Below are 14,675 nucleotides of genomic sequence, written 5' to 3' on the forward strand. Positions count from 1 at the left end.
TGTGGAGTTAGTGAGAACCATCAGTACGGCACCTCCCATTACCCTTTGCACACTTCTTGTTTCCCTCTTATCTAGTATGAGCGATCTTCAAGAACTCCTTATTTGCCCTTACTTTCATCATCTCAATTCCAAAGTGGACCTAAGCACTGTGAGCACCAAGTAAGTTATACTTACACTTTAGAGACAATGTATATTTGGGTTACCTTAGCAGAGAATCTCTCACTGCAAATTTCCAACTGTCTTTTATGCTACAGATAGTGGATATGCAACGCAACCATTCAACCCTCAGAATATCTTCTCTTCTAAATAGAGGAAAGCAAGTGCTATCTAAGGTCCTGTCATCAAGCAGGATCTTTAAAAGATAAAACCCAATAATTTAAGCTGATAATTGTCTCACTATTTTAGTTCCATTTAGACATTTGGTGTTAAAAAGAAACTAAAACATTGCTGACTTATTCATTAAAATAACAGCATTTTAAATTATATTAGTAGCCTACATTTCTTCATCTCAGAAATAACTGTTAATGAATCATGCTGGTATAAATAAGAAAGGATAAAAAAAGAATGTATCCGCTGTAACAGGGGGTTATCTTTGTACAAATATGTAGGTGTTTGCAGCATTTGTAATGTTCTCAATGGTTAATCTCATTGAGAAAGAAAGGCTTGTTCACTGAAGAGTTTCTGAGGTGGTTTAATAATTAATGTTATGTTAGCAATACTATGCCTACTTCTGGTTCAAGACATTATCACTTGCACTGTACCATGTTTGAAAGTGTTGAGGCAAGACTTTCCCCCCCAACACACTGTATCCTGTTTCTGATTGTTGCCTGCAGATGAAGTTTTGAGATGGTGCACTGACAGCTGAGTTTAGATTTTATGTAACAAGAATACAAAAAAAGACTATTGTTTATATAGGTTACTAAGTCAGAGCAGGTAAATAAGATCAACTGAAAGAATAGACTGTGCAAACTTAAAACCCATTATCAAAAAGTGCTCTTATGTACATACTATCTCAGAAATATCACCATTTATTCTTATGTTTCTGGCAGCAGTGGTAGATATAGCTACATGATATTCATTAATTCAGTGGAAAATGCATGGCTGACATCCAAGACATTACTATGAAAATAGAAGTGTTCTGGATATTATTTGGCAGTCACACCCCCGGACATCATGAGTACTACAATAAAATTTGACTTCTGTGTTCTAGTTTCAAAATAACTCTCTTTTCTTCCGGACAAGAATTGATGCAAATAACGCTAGTAGAAAATTGCAAGGCACATCCCTAAAAAAGAATGGGATCAGAGAAAGAGTAGTTGTATAAATAAGCAAACTGTATATGTTGTTCTCTACTAAGTCATCTCACTCAGTGCAGAATCTTGATGCTTCAGAATAATTGTAGACTGTATGTTTAGAAGAGAAATTATTCTCATGTTGGTATTACCTGTACACATGTGTAGCTACTGTATGTGCCCACCAGCACCTTCTTTAGAGGAAGAATCATCTAGCATTAGCCGCCTAGGATCTAGCCTGTCATCATCTACAGAAGCATATCTAAACTAAGTTACGATGATTGTACTCATATGTTCAAGGGCACAATTTCAGGTATGAGAATTTTAAGTAATAAACAGTATATTTTTATAAGCAAAAAAAGTGCATGAAGAATACACTAGGAATCAAAAGAAAAAAGTCTGGAAGACAGAACAGATAAAACAGGGTAACATAACATACGTATTTCAGATATCACATTGGAAGCTTCAGTTGAGAAGCAAATACAAATTATTTGCAATATTTTTTTGATCACTAGTGTTTGTAATAGAGACTTAAAATGCAAGAAGGATCCAGCCCTCAACTCCACCAGTGGACACAGGACACAGTTTCACCAGGAACTTCTGGTGCAGCAATCCTGCCAATAGCCCCCAGCAGCTTTGGCTTCTGAGGAACCACTGCTTCTAGACGATATACAGGTGACCAGGCGGCCTCCCAGTGCTTAATTAAAGGGGGTAAAGGAAAGGTGGGGAGGGACTTTTTATTGGGGGGATGGGGATAGGATGAGGGGTAACAGCTTTAAACTGATAGAGGGGAGATTTAGATTAGATATAAGGAAGAAACTCTTCCCTGTGTGGGTGGTGAGGTGCTGGCCCAGGGTGCCCAGAGCAGCTGTGGCTGCCCCCTCCCTGGAAGGGTTCCAGGCCAGGTTGGACGGGGCTGGGAGCACCCTGGGCTGGGGGAAGGGGGCCCTGCCCGGGGCAGGGGGGTGGAACCAGATGATCTTTAAGGTCCCTTCCAACCCAAACAATTCTGTGATTCTGTGACCACAGCCTCCAGGACATCTCTGTTGCAAGAGGGAACTGAAACACAGTCAAAGATTATTCGCACCCCCCATGCTGTGTTCCCAGTGGATGTTAGGAAAACCTAAAACGATTCTAACAGCTGGCCGATGACTGATGGAAGGGTGGTGAAACAGAACAAGAATCAGTGGAAATTCATGAAGTTGTGGAAAACTTTTATAGAATCAATGGAAGAGTAAATTTTCCATAAAATCTTAATACATTTTTCATGGTCAAGAATTTGTCAAGAGATTTAGAAATGACTCACCCTAAATTCCCCTGGCTAGGACCATGCTTTCCTTTATGTTGGGAAGCTGCAAGGAACATCAGAGGAATTATCAGCAGAAAAAGAAGGAGGAGAAATAAATCAGGACACATTTGAGGTCAAGAAATAAAGTATAAATGGAAGTGGAAAGACTGGAGGACACGAAGAAAATACAGCGAAATGCCAGTGATTGCCAGTGAATCTGGGACATATAATCTGAAAGAGATTAAATGGATTACTGCTTTAAAATGCTTAGGAATCACAGTACGCAATGACTTGGGAAAGTGTATGTCATGTAGTATATAAACAAGAAAGCACCATACATTTGGATGCTGCACATTGCAAAAAGGAATAAGGTGCAATTCCTCCAGCCTCTTTTCAAATCTTATTCAGTTTCTGAATACCAGACACCAGTTTAACATAAAGATTTATGAAACCATATAGCAACCAAAACCAATACAGCAAATAATTAGGATGCAGAAGTGACTAATTAGTGATTTAAATTTATGTAGGAGAGACTACATAAAGCAAACACTCTGAACAAGCTCCTACACCATTCACAGGGTCACAGAGTTTTGACATGGGAAGAGATACACCTCTTATTCTAGAGGTTGTTAAGAAACGAGTAAGTGGAAAGACACAGCAGCTTAAATCCTTGATCCAGTAAAGGTGGTGTATCTTTTGCTATGGACTAACTAATGGGACCAGAATTTCAGTCAAGAAATAAAGGAACACTCGAATGATGCAAGATAGAGGACTATTACAGAACAATAGAAATGGACCTTTGCAGGATAACCAGAAGAATAGAAAAATATAAAAGCACGGAAGGTATTCAAGGGTATTTCTTGTCTCCCCCTTCATTCCTTTGAACAATCATAGTACATGGATTTTTCTAAGCACATAACTGCAACGAGCCAACTGGGTGCAGTCCTGGTTCACAACAGTCAGATAAACTGGAAGGTAGGGTGGCTCTCCACAGCCCGTCATGATCACAAGACACATTTCAATCTGGAAGCTGTATGGAGCAGTGCAGTTTCTCCCTACCTCTACTGTTGCCTGGTATTCTAGTGCAGCCTAGATTTAGCAAAATTAAGAAAACCAATTTGCTGCTTTGATCTATCAAGGGATTGGAATAATCTGTGGAGCAAAAGTGAAAAATTTCACAACTGTAGACAGAAGTCGCTGTGAACAGTACTCTCCGGACTACAACTCCAATAGAAGAACAACCCAGTAAGCCTTCCATTTCACTGTTCAAATATTTTCAATATTTCAATTGTTAAGGTTCAAAATATTAACTAGAAAACTCATTTTTAACTAGTGCTACACTAGTCCATTGTCTAAAAGAATGGGCAGGGGTTTTTTTGTACTTTTTCAGCTTAGTACCTTTTTCATCTTACATGATCAAGAACTTTAGCATTTATAGTTTGTTAGGTTTTTTTAGAAGAGACTACATGAGAATTTCTGATCATTAACTGACAGAAACGGATAGCTTTTTCTGAAAATGTGCATTGCTGGTGGTAAATAAGATCATAAACAAAATACAGATTCTCTCACTTTATCATCACCTTACTCTGTTTTAATGTGGATTTTATTTTAGAATCTCACTAATTAAGTCTTACCGACCAATTTTAACCTTCACCTGTGTTCTTTAAAGGGCTGAACTGTCAGGGCTATTGTTGCTATGCACTATTATGGCTGGGAAAACCTTTGTCCATAAATTCAATTGATCTTTCATATCTATTCTGTCACTCTCTTTTAGAGGAAAAAGCCTGGGGGGGGAGGGCAGAAGCAGTTGTATCCTAACTAGAGTTCTGTGGCTGATGATAATTTTCTTGGCTTTTACAACATTACTATTTACATTTATCAATATTCTATATTTTCAATACCTACCTAGTGCAGGTGGTGCCTAGAGTGAGTGACAGAACAAACCCACACACACACAACTGTTAATGGCAGGTGAGAAACACATCTTCACTAACAGGGAGCACTGTAAAGAAAAGACACGCAAACACACAAAGGAAAAAGAGGAGAGAAAAACTCCAAAGGTCTAGAGACTGGATTAGCAGTGATGAATAGACCCCATAAGCACATAACAGCACATAAAGGTAGCATAAGAATGGGAAGTTCTTGTTGGCAGAAAAAAAAAACCATCACAGCTCCACAAAAGCCTGCAGTGAATGAACTGGAGTAAGGAAACTGTGAAAGATGGCTGAAGTTGTTAAACTGGAATCTAGGGAATACTATGAGGCAAAATTTAGGGAACAGTTTTAAACAGAATGAAAAAAATATGGAAAATGAGATAGGAAAGTGAAACAAAGGAGAAATTTAATATTAATGGCAATAATCACAGATGGATATTTCTGAGTAAAGGGAGGCACAAGCACGCAGTAAGGGCAGAAATCATGACCACTCTCAATGGCAAATGGTCTCTCCCAGTGGTCTGTTGATTTTAGTAACTTCTCAAAATACAGCACATTCAGAAAAAGTTTTTAAATAGCACAAGACTTACCTAGCTTGATACTGTGTGCTAGAAACACTCAGGGAACTTGGGAGGATACAAGGATGCTAATCATATTGCAAGATCATATTCTTAGCTATTCGCGCCAGGAATATCTACAGCAGCAAGTTTTGCATGCACCCATGCAAGCCACACACAGCTCAGCTAGTGGGAGATTCAAGCATGATCACAGCAGAAATTTCTTTGGAGAACCAAGACCTCTAAGGTCCTCAAGCTTGTTAGTGGAATAAAGTTATGAAAGGAATGAAAACAAATATTATAAAACAACTTTAATTTTTGTTCCATTCAAGAACAGGCCAATTTTTCTCAAGCATTAGGAAGGAGCTTACTCATGACTAGTCTACAGGCATTAAAAATTAGTGTTCATAATAAGCTAGGAAGGACATTAAAATAATTTTTTAAAAAGAGTACAAGTGCTAAGTAATTCATGTAAGTAACAAAAGCACTTGAGTGCAACAAACGCAAAGAAGAATCCAGCATTTCTGCAGTGTCTTCCCAGACCAAAGAGCAAAAGGGAACATGGTTCATGCGTGATTTTTGAAGAGTCAGGAGGGGCTGGCAAGGCAAGCACTATGCTCGAGCAAACAAGCCATCCTTTACTCAGCGTATTCCTTGCAGATCCACCTGAGAACACTACACAGTTTCTGGGTATGTCAGGTTGTCACTGCTCCAGATAGTAAAAGGTTACCACAAATGCTGCTAAAGGTTGGTAGATTTACCACTAACGATATTTTCTAGGTCCGTTTAATTGAATTCTGAAAGACAGACTTCAATGGGGCACAGGCATACAACCAGTTCAAAAAAATATCCTAAAATGTACCTTTTTACACTATTAGGCATCAACTACCTGTAAAGAACTAGCAGTTTTATGCCCATAGTCACAAGGTGTTTAATTTTAAGATAATTAGTTTTACCAGTCTCCACATAGGTATACTTGGAGTGGCACTGTTGCTCCTCCATATGGGGAAGATCAGAGCCAGTTAAAAACTGCTGTTTCACAGGAAATCTCACAGGAAAAGAGAAAGAGAAAAGACAGAACCATAGCTCTTACACAGGCAGGATGGGGTAAGAGAGTTAATTAGAAGGTTGTGGTGGATCATAATGTGTTTCACACAACCAAACAACACCCAGACAGCCCAGCTGCATTTGTGTCACTAATTCTGCTTGGTCAGTTAAAGGATGATGCTGAGGGCCCTTTTAGAACTGGCACAGTAACATTTCCAACATCGGTATTTAAATGTTTCCCTCATTTAAAAATACCATTTCAAAGGATTATTATTAAATTTACGAATAACATTCACTTATTGCTTAGTTTTGTAATTATATTGCTACGCAAAAAAACAAAACAAAACAAAAAAAAAACAAAAACAACAACAACAACAACAACAACAACAAAAAAAAACAACAAAACAAAACAAAACAAACCCAAAAACATTATTTGTACTAGCCAACACCTTAAGAAATCATCATTCAGCATTCAAAAGAATTACACTTTTCTTCACAGGTATTTAAAACCTAGCTTGACTAAATAAATGTTTCATTTGCACAGTATTCTAGGAGGACTGGAAAGAAAAAACAATTAAAAAGTACCCTACGGAAAAATACCTGCTTCTTTATTTTTCTTGAAAGTACCTAGATCTACTAAGAAAAATCTTTCAAAAATATATCACAGAAAATTCAACTTTTTTATCCACTGTGGTTTGTATATTCTAATTCTGTCCAATAGCATGTATCTGTGAAAAGCCATCATTAGATAATTTTCTGTCCCATAGCAACCACTATGTTTTCTCAGGGAAATAAAATATTTTTACATCCTTAGGCAATACCTTTCTCTGTGTGGTTTCCTAAATGAAGCTGTTTGTAATCTAAGGCTAACATCACAATTTACACTGGGCTTTGCAGAGATTTATAGCTATATATGTGGAAAATAAAACACTAGCCATAGGCTTTTCTAACTATATATATGTGTGCATGTACACAGTGAAAGCGAGCATTTCACATTTTATGTGAAAAGTCTGGATTTGTTAATAAAACATTGCTTATTTAAAGTAGCAGATTCAAGTTATGAGATGCTCTCACATTATTAAAGAACTATCCAAAAGAGAGCAATGGGAAGAAGAGAGAGGTAATGTTTTAATAATCTGAATGTGCAATTATAATTTAGATCTGGATTTGCTAAATGATAAGAAAATCAATAAGACACCAAAGACTATAAGCTACTTGAGAGGATCTTCCTGCAACTGTCACAGCTGACAATCTCATGGGAACCCAAAAACTTCAGGGCTGCTGGCCAGAGCCACCAGGTCTCAAATGAGGGTTCTTGGTTCTTTACCAAAGGTCTCTGTGGAGCTGGCTTTTTCTTAAAAGGTTATTTGAATAATTAAATCGCACTAAAGTGACTACACCTATTTTAAATAATTTACTGATGCTATTTTACTGTGCAAGTCATTGCTAAAATTCCCTACAGGCATTACACAGAAGCAAATGTGAAGAGAGAAGTACACAACATAGTACTATGCCAGCAAAATAATGGCAAAAAAAGCCACAGAAGCAGACCTTGTACTACACTGGCTTACTGTAATCATGTGAGAGCATGCTGTCTCCATTCAAGCATAAAAGGACTATCATGAAAGAAGAATTCCAATTTATTTAATTTTTTCTTTTTAAATTTGGCAATCCTATCATGTCTTTTCATTACATCAAAATGTTACTGATTGAAATTTTGAACAATGAGGGCCACTGGAACGTGCAAAACTCTCCCAGGGGAAACTGGAAATGCTTGAGATATGGAAGGCTAAACAGGATGCAAACACCCACACAAAATGCTGCAGGAAGATAGTAAGCGGGAAAAATAAGATTCAACTAGTTGTTGCACCACACCAGATCTTTAGCAAATCCAATTTCTCCAGCTAAATTTTGAAAAATAAAACATCAAGGAGGTTACAAAGAGTGAAGCTTTGAATTTTCATAACTGTTCATTAGGATTGCTGACTTCAGCAAAGATGAAATGTTTCCATCTCGATGTACCCTAGCTTTTGAAACCAAATACAGAAAGAATACTAGTAGGAATCCATTTGTTCTCATTGTACAACTTCAATTTTTTTGTCGTTAAGCATTAAGGTAAGGAAAAGACATGATCTGAACATTGTTTACTTCAAAGATGATGCAATGTGATGGATGCACTGCATAATGTCATATGATATCAAAAGATGTGTCCTGGTGTAACCTCCTTTACACATAGTGAGAAGCAACTGAAAATACAGAAGACAGCTAACAGTTTTGAAGCCTTTACTGGAAAGTTGTCATTTGTTTTCAATAACTTCGTAGGATTTGTGACTGGCTATGCTTAGTGGTCCAAGTTGCCCAAATGCTTAGTTATGAAACTATGTCCTCATTAGTTTCTAAAAGGCTCATCTTTCTTCTTCAAATTATTAAGATTTTTGTCACATGAGCAGTGAAAAGAACTGCACAAAATCAACTTAAGGCAAATTTTGTGCCTCTTCATTTGGGGACTGACTCAAAGCTGCATTAATCAAACCAGCGGTCCCCAACAGGGCTTCTCATTCCAGCAGTCAGGGACACCCGGGTGATGGGGACAGTTCAGTCACACTTTTGCTCTCACTGCACCTCTTGAAGCAGAAGCTTGCTGGGCTTAGGGAACTGCTAAACCATCAGTTCGGTTGAGCTTGGATCAGCTCAAAGGTGCTCAAGAGATACAAATTAGTGGAAGCAGGATGTGTAGTTTTGCTTATTGGTTTTGTAACCCATTTAGGCATTTCAGTTTTCACTACTTTGTATAAATTCCTCTTAAGTTGCACATTCATAGTTTTAAGAATTATATCAGCTCTCAGTGCCTTTTTTATAGATATAAGGCGATGCCCCATACTGTGTGTTTATGAACATTTTATCGGGTAAAGATGGAGCAGAATTAGGAACCCATGAGATTTTAATTTCTTGTTAAGCAAATGTCATAGCAGATTCTGACAAGAAGAGAAAATGTCATAAAAGTAAGCAGAACTAAGCAGTCCTCAAGACAATTTCCAAGTTCTAATAAAAACAGAACACGGTACATCTATACATTTCATTACAAAGGCTGTAACCATGGTAGAAAACACAACACGATTTGATTCTGACAACCTGTAATCCTAGTTATACCACAATTTGAATAAAAATTTTAGATCTCCAAAACCAGCACATTATAACTTTAAACCAAGAAAAACAAAACCTAATGAAATTGCATTGAAAACTTCCTATATTTTAGCTGGGGCTCAGGGGAAAATCTTAGAACATTTATACTACAGCAGAGCACACCACCACTTTGGCTGAACTAACATAAAATACACTTGAAAAGATACCCGACTGGAGAAGAGAGTGCTAAGGGGAACTATGAGAAAATGGTGGTAGGAGATTGGAGATTCACTGTCAAGTCTCCAGGTACAGGTAACAACTTCCTACATTGGAGAAAAAGCAGAGTAGCCGCTGCACGATATTTCAGAGGTTCACCAAACTGAAACATTTTCATACAAATGTTAACCTCACCGATATTGAACTCTTCTCCAAAATCAAAACAGTGTTACTGGAAATTTCTAAGCCGGTCTACATGGATCACTGCTGCATAGGCAAACCTAAAAGCTGTCAACCCTATCAATGTTGCAGTTAACAGGCACTGTTGGTCTTCATAAATGCCAATCTAACAGAATCTATGTCCTGTCAAGTTCTTATAGTAATGTGTAACTACACACTGAGTAATTTTTTTTTTTTTTCCTTTGAGGCATAACAGTGATAACACATAGTAATGAAATTTATTCTAACTGGATGTCTCTCACCAGGAGTTTAACTGACTTACCTTCAAACTTTCTCCACAATAGAGAGGGAAATTCTACTCCAATACAAACACTACTGCACATGACTTATTCCTCCAAAACATACTGTGCAAGCATTTAAGAAAACAAGCAATATGAATTGTGTCTTACACTCATGATGGAAAAAGTATTGGTTAATTCATCCCTACTGATTTTAGAAGTTTATTTGAGTTTTAGTGAACTATGAATGTGGCTTTTGTTGATACAACATGTATTTTAGTTCTGAAAATACTTCCATTAATCCAGCATCAAACCATTAGTCACACTCATTTCTGAAACTCAGCTCTACAAAGAAATAAAGTACAGTTAAAGTGACAGAAGAGTACAAGCATACACCTAAAATAACAATTAAGTATGTTTAACATTTCTTTTGTATTTCTGATAATCATAGAATCATAGAATGATTTGGGTTGGGAGGGATTTTAAAAATCCCCTAATTCCAATCCCCCGCCATCAGCAGGGACACCTTCCACTAGATCACTGAAAAATTGAAGGTTTATTGTTCATTTGTTAAAGTATTTGAAGCATTTTAATTCAAGTTTTGAGAACTGGATTACTCAAAAATGGCTTCTGTCACATACTGCACCATAAAAAATGTATATGCATATACCCAGACATATGTACACGTCCGCAGACAAGTGGGCTTGCTGCAGGCATACTACAAGAGCTCTTTATGTAAGCTTTCCTTGTCTAAACTGTTCTTGATAACCATTTTACATGCATAAACAGGGTAAATTTGAGCTCATATATTCCACAACCATTCTCCTACTTTGCACAGTCCCTGGAATTCTGTATGGCTTGTGCAGACACCTTGCAAATCTCAGGGCAGCATCAAGACCTTTGTCCCAATTAAATTCCAAAGTTAGGATGTTTAAAAGCACCTCTATGCCCAAAATACTTAAAAATATTCCAGCCTACATTGTTCAATGAAATTTGGAGTCTTTCTATTGACAACTTGATTGTAAACCACATTAAAGTACCAATACACTAGCACAAAGTAACATAGCAGTATACATTAAGCAATTGGCATTCTCTTAAAAGAACTTGTAAAAAAGACACCTGTCTGTATTCATAGAATAATTTACACATAATTAGTATCCTATTTATTACACGTGAAAAAAGTTAAAAATCAATGTGTCTTAAGGTTTTCAGAAATAACAGAGTGAATCAAAATTAAATGAATGATGCTTTATAGTGGAGAGAAGACAGGTACTGAGAACTATTCATGGGGGACTGCCCCTATCATTGCATTGTAGTTATATAGTTTAAAAAAAAAATCTTCACGCATATTAGTCTGTCTTTTGATCTATTGCTCCAGCAGCTGACTTTTTTTAATTGCTAATTTGGTTCATACCATAAAACATTTATTTTTTATGCAGAAGCTTTCTAACCAAAGCTGACCTTTTTCTGCTGCACATCTACCGGCTTTCCCAGGGAAAAAGTAGGTAGGACCATGTAGAGTAGGCTACCTGTATACAGAATCCTTGCTGAAACGTCATCTTCAAAAAATCTGAGAGGTGAGGTGCAGAACTGCATTATTTTTAATAATGATATCCAGTACTCCTTGGAGTAACACCACTCTTAAAATAAATTTGTTATTCTGAACTTTTTTGCACATTTACAGCTGTTTAAATTTGATAAAGAAGTTTTCACTGATCTTCACATAGAAAGTTGCCCACAATTACATCAGTTCCAGAATGAGTTAGGCTTTGCTAATCAAGTACAACATTTCTGTCATACAGATATGTAAGTGATGTAAAAATGACTGTAAATAGCACCTCAACGCACAGGCTGTGCTTTGCCTGCCTTGCTGTTAATCATTGTCTCTATTCATTATGGTACTCTCTCATGTGAACAAAGGCAGAAAAATTGAAGCTCTGCAGGGCTGCTTGGCGATGCCTGCACTGTCCCATGAAATCACCTTGTTGCCATTAGAGTACATCAGACTCTTGAAAGACCCAGCCCAGCTCTAGCCCTTGTGGTAGGTGTCCTCTACGGCGCATCCTGCAGCCCTCCTCCCCGAACGGCTCCGGTTGGGATGCTCAGACTGGGATCCGTCTGAGCACGCTGCAGCTCCTTCCTGGCCTGTGCAGCCAAGCTTCCCAGCCCTGGGAAACCCAGCAGAGAGGCGAAGGGTGGAAAGGGACTGGTGCGTGCCTGGGTCTCCCTGGGACATGGAGTTGAGAAGAGCCAGGGAAGTTCATCTGAATACAGCTCAAGTGCAGTCCCTTTCCATGGCTAGTCAAACATCTTAAGAAAATACAACCCCCTGGCATTTGGTTTGACATACTGACTGGGATAATACAGCATTTAATCACTACTTTAGATATATGATTTCATACATATGGATATAGTATAAAACACATTAAGAAGAGATTATTCTATTAGTCACAATGAACAACATCTTACACTAAAAGCATTTTCTCTATTCCATCCATCTTTTCAATGTTCTGAGGCCCAAACGTGAAGTTCGGAGTCATTTGGAGCCCAAAATCTTTAACAAAGACCCTCTTAATTGACTGCCAACTTAAGCAAGCTCAAGACAACAGAATATGGGTCTGTGAAGCCTTTCCTTATGGGAAAGCTACGCCCTTAAAACGCCTCTGTGTTTCATTAATTTTCCTTCACCAGGAATAAGAGCACTGAAAGCAGACCTTTCTACTATTGCCCCCAAACAGAAAAATTACCATGGATTAACCCTTACCTGCCAGCAACAGATTCCAGGGACTTCTACTTGGATATGAGAAGCAGGAACCTTTAAGAAGGGCAAGGAATGAAGGCAACATCAAAGAGAAGTTAGATGTCAGAATTTGATTTTAAGGGGAAAATTTGAAAGCAGAAGTGTATGTAAGCGAAGATCTTCTGATGGCATGATTTGAAAATGTAAAAGTGGACAAAATAAACATTTAGAGGAGATGAGGAAGCAAACTCTAGTTTCTCTTATTTTCTCCTACTCTGCTGTTCCTGCCACTTTGCACATAAAATGAGAAAATAAAAATGAGGTAATGGAAGATAATGAAGAATGTTAAACATGATTAAGGATGGCAGAGGAAGGTGACACAGAGTTTGGAAGACTGGAATATTTTAGTGATACACCTGGAACAATAGGAAAGACTGCTTTAACTGCAGGGTTTTGAATGACACATGTGAAAGTCAGGGACCACTTTCTGTAGTGGTGGACAGGACACCAACACCACCCCCCTCCCTGCCTCGGTAGCACTGGAATCACAGAATCACCGTCACAAAAATTTCACTTATCTTTCTGGAAGATGGCTTTCAGAGCACGTTTTGTTATTATTTCAAACTTAAATCACATCTTTTCAAAACATTTTTTTCTCTTTTTCCTCTCTACTATGCTTTGGTTATATTTTGAGAATTCATATTGTACAACGTGATACTAGTAAACACTAGCCCTTTTAAGAATGTGCATCTCTGCCAAATAATTTCTCTGCAATTTTCAGTGTCTCTAAATCAAATATTATAAAAAGTCCACAAAATACCCATAGGACTGGTTTTGAATATTTATGGAATTCTGTTATCATAGCTATTAAACTATACCTGTTTTTTAAACATTTGTACAACACTATGCCTTGTTTATTATACAACTACAATTTCACATGCTTTCAATCTTTTATCTTATGAAATGTCAGACTAAGTTTAGTTTAAAAATGTTATTTTATGATATACTTATCTACAGTTCACATTTGGATGTCTGTAAATCCAAGGGATACTGTTACATTTGGAGAGTTTGGAAGAGCTGTATTTTTTAAGACTGTTCTGTTCAGTAGCATGATTCCGTATTTTAGGAAGTGTTTTCTAACCACACTCCCACAGGACTCTCATATCAAACACCATTTCCCAAAGTATTTGATATGTCAGATACATCCCTGGAAGTTTTCACATTTGACTACTCCAACTAAATACTTTGTTTTGAATGGCCCATGACCTAAATTTCAGAGTTTTGATGTTTTAGGGATTAATTTATGATCTTGAGTAGATAATTATAAGCCTAACCACATACAAACAATAACAATGGTTGTGCTTTAATTTTCTAGCATTCTGGAATATTAAAGGATAAAAAGAGAAAAGATCTGCCTATCCCTGGAACTGAAACAAGTGTACGTTAAGGTACTCAAATGCCCCTTAGTAAATAAATAAGGGGGAAATTTGAAGAGGTTTTCCTACCAAGCGGATCATGGGTGGGTTTACATGTTGCTTCATGTATTACAGCGTTCAGTGTGTTTAGATCTACCTATATGAAACACTGCACATATTATACACAAGAATTGCATGTATCTGTGCCAAAAGGTTGCTTGTACAGGAAAGGATACTCCAATTATTCCTTTGGGACATACTAAAAAGTAAGGAGAAGGTGCAAGAAGGAATCAGCATTCTGAGTCAGTAAAACAAATTAACCTTTGTGGCAGAAAAAAAAACAAAAAAAAAAACAAAAAAACAACCAACCAACCAACCAAAAAAACCCCACCAAAAACCTGTTCCTGATAGTTTTCAGGCAGTTTAAGCAGCAGGTACAACAATGTAACATTGAAATCTTGAAGGGGAGTCCCAAGGAAAATAAGCTTGCAGTGGAAAATTGGCAACTGACTTTTTCATTCTAATAACAGGCATTCAAACGGAAAAGAAGAGAAAAAGCAAACATTGCCAATATTTTGGCATTTGTAGGAGTTATCCAAAAAAAG

General features: G+C 37.4%; 1 protein-coding gene across 1 annotated transcript in view; it reads right to left on the reverse strand.

The window, feature by feature from the left end:
- The window catches only part of SHANK2 (SH3 and multiple ankyrin repeat domains 2), a 323,086-nt gene that overhangs the window by 244,139 nt on the left and 64,272 nt on the right, over positions 1–14,675 (reverse strand). The window contains exon 10 of the mRNA XM_033006803.2: positions 12,680–12,730. Coding sequence (XP_032862694.1) covers positions 12,680–12,730 — 51 coding nt within the window. The remainder of the gene's footprint in view (positions 1–12,679; positions 12,731–14,675) is intronic.

Source organism: Tyto alba, unplaced genomic scaffold (genome assembly GCF_018691265.1).
Source record: "Tyto alba isolate M040663 unplaced genomic scaffold, T.alba_DEE_v4.0 Super-Scaffold_8, whole genome shotgun sequence".
NCBI lineage: Eukaryota > Metazoa > Chordata > Aves > Strigiformes > Tytonidae > Tyto > Tyto alba.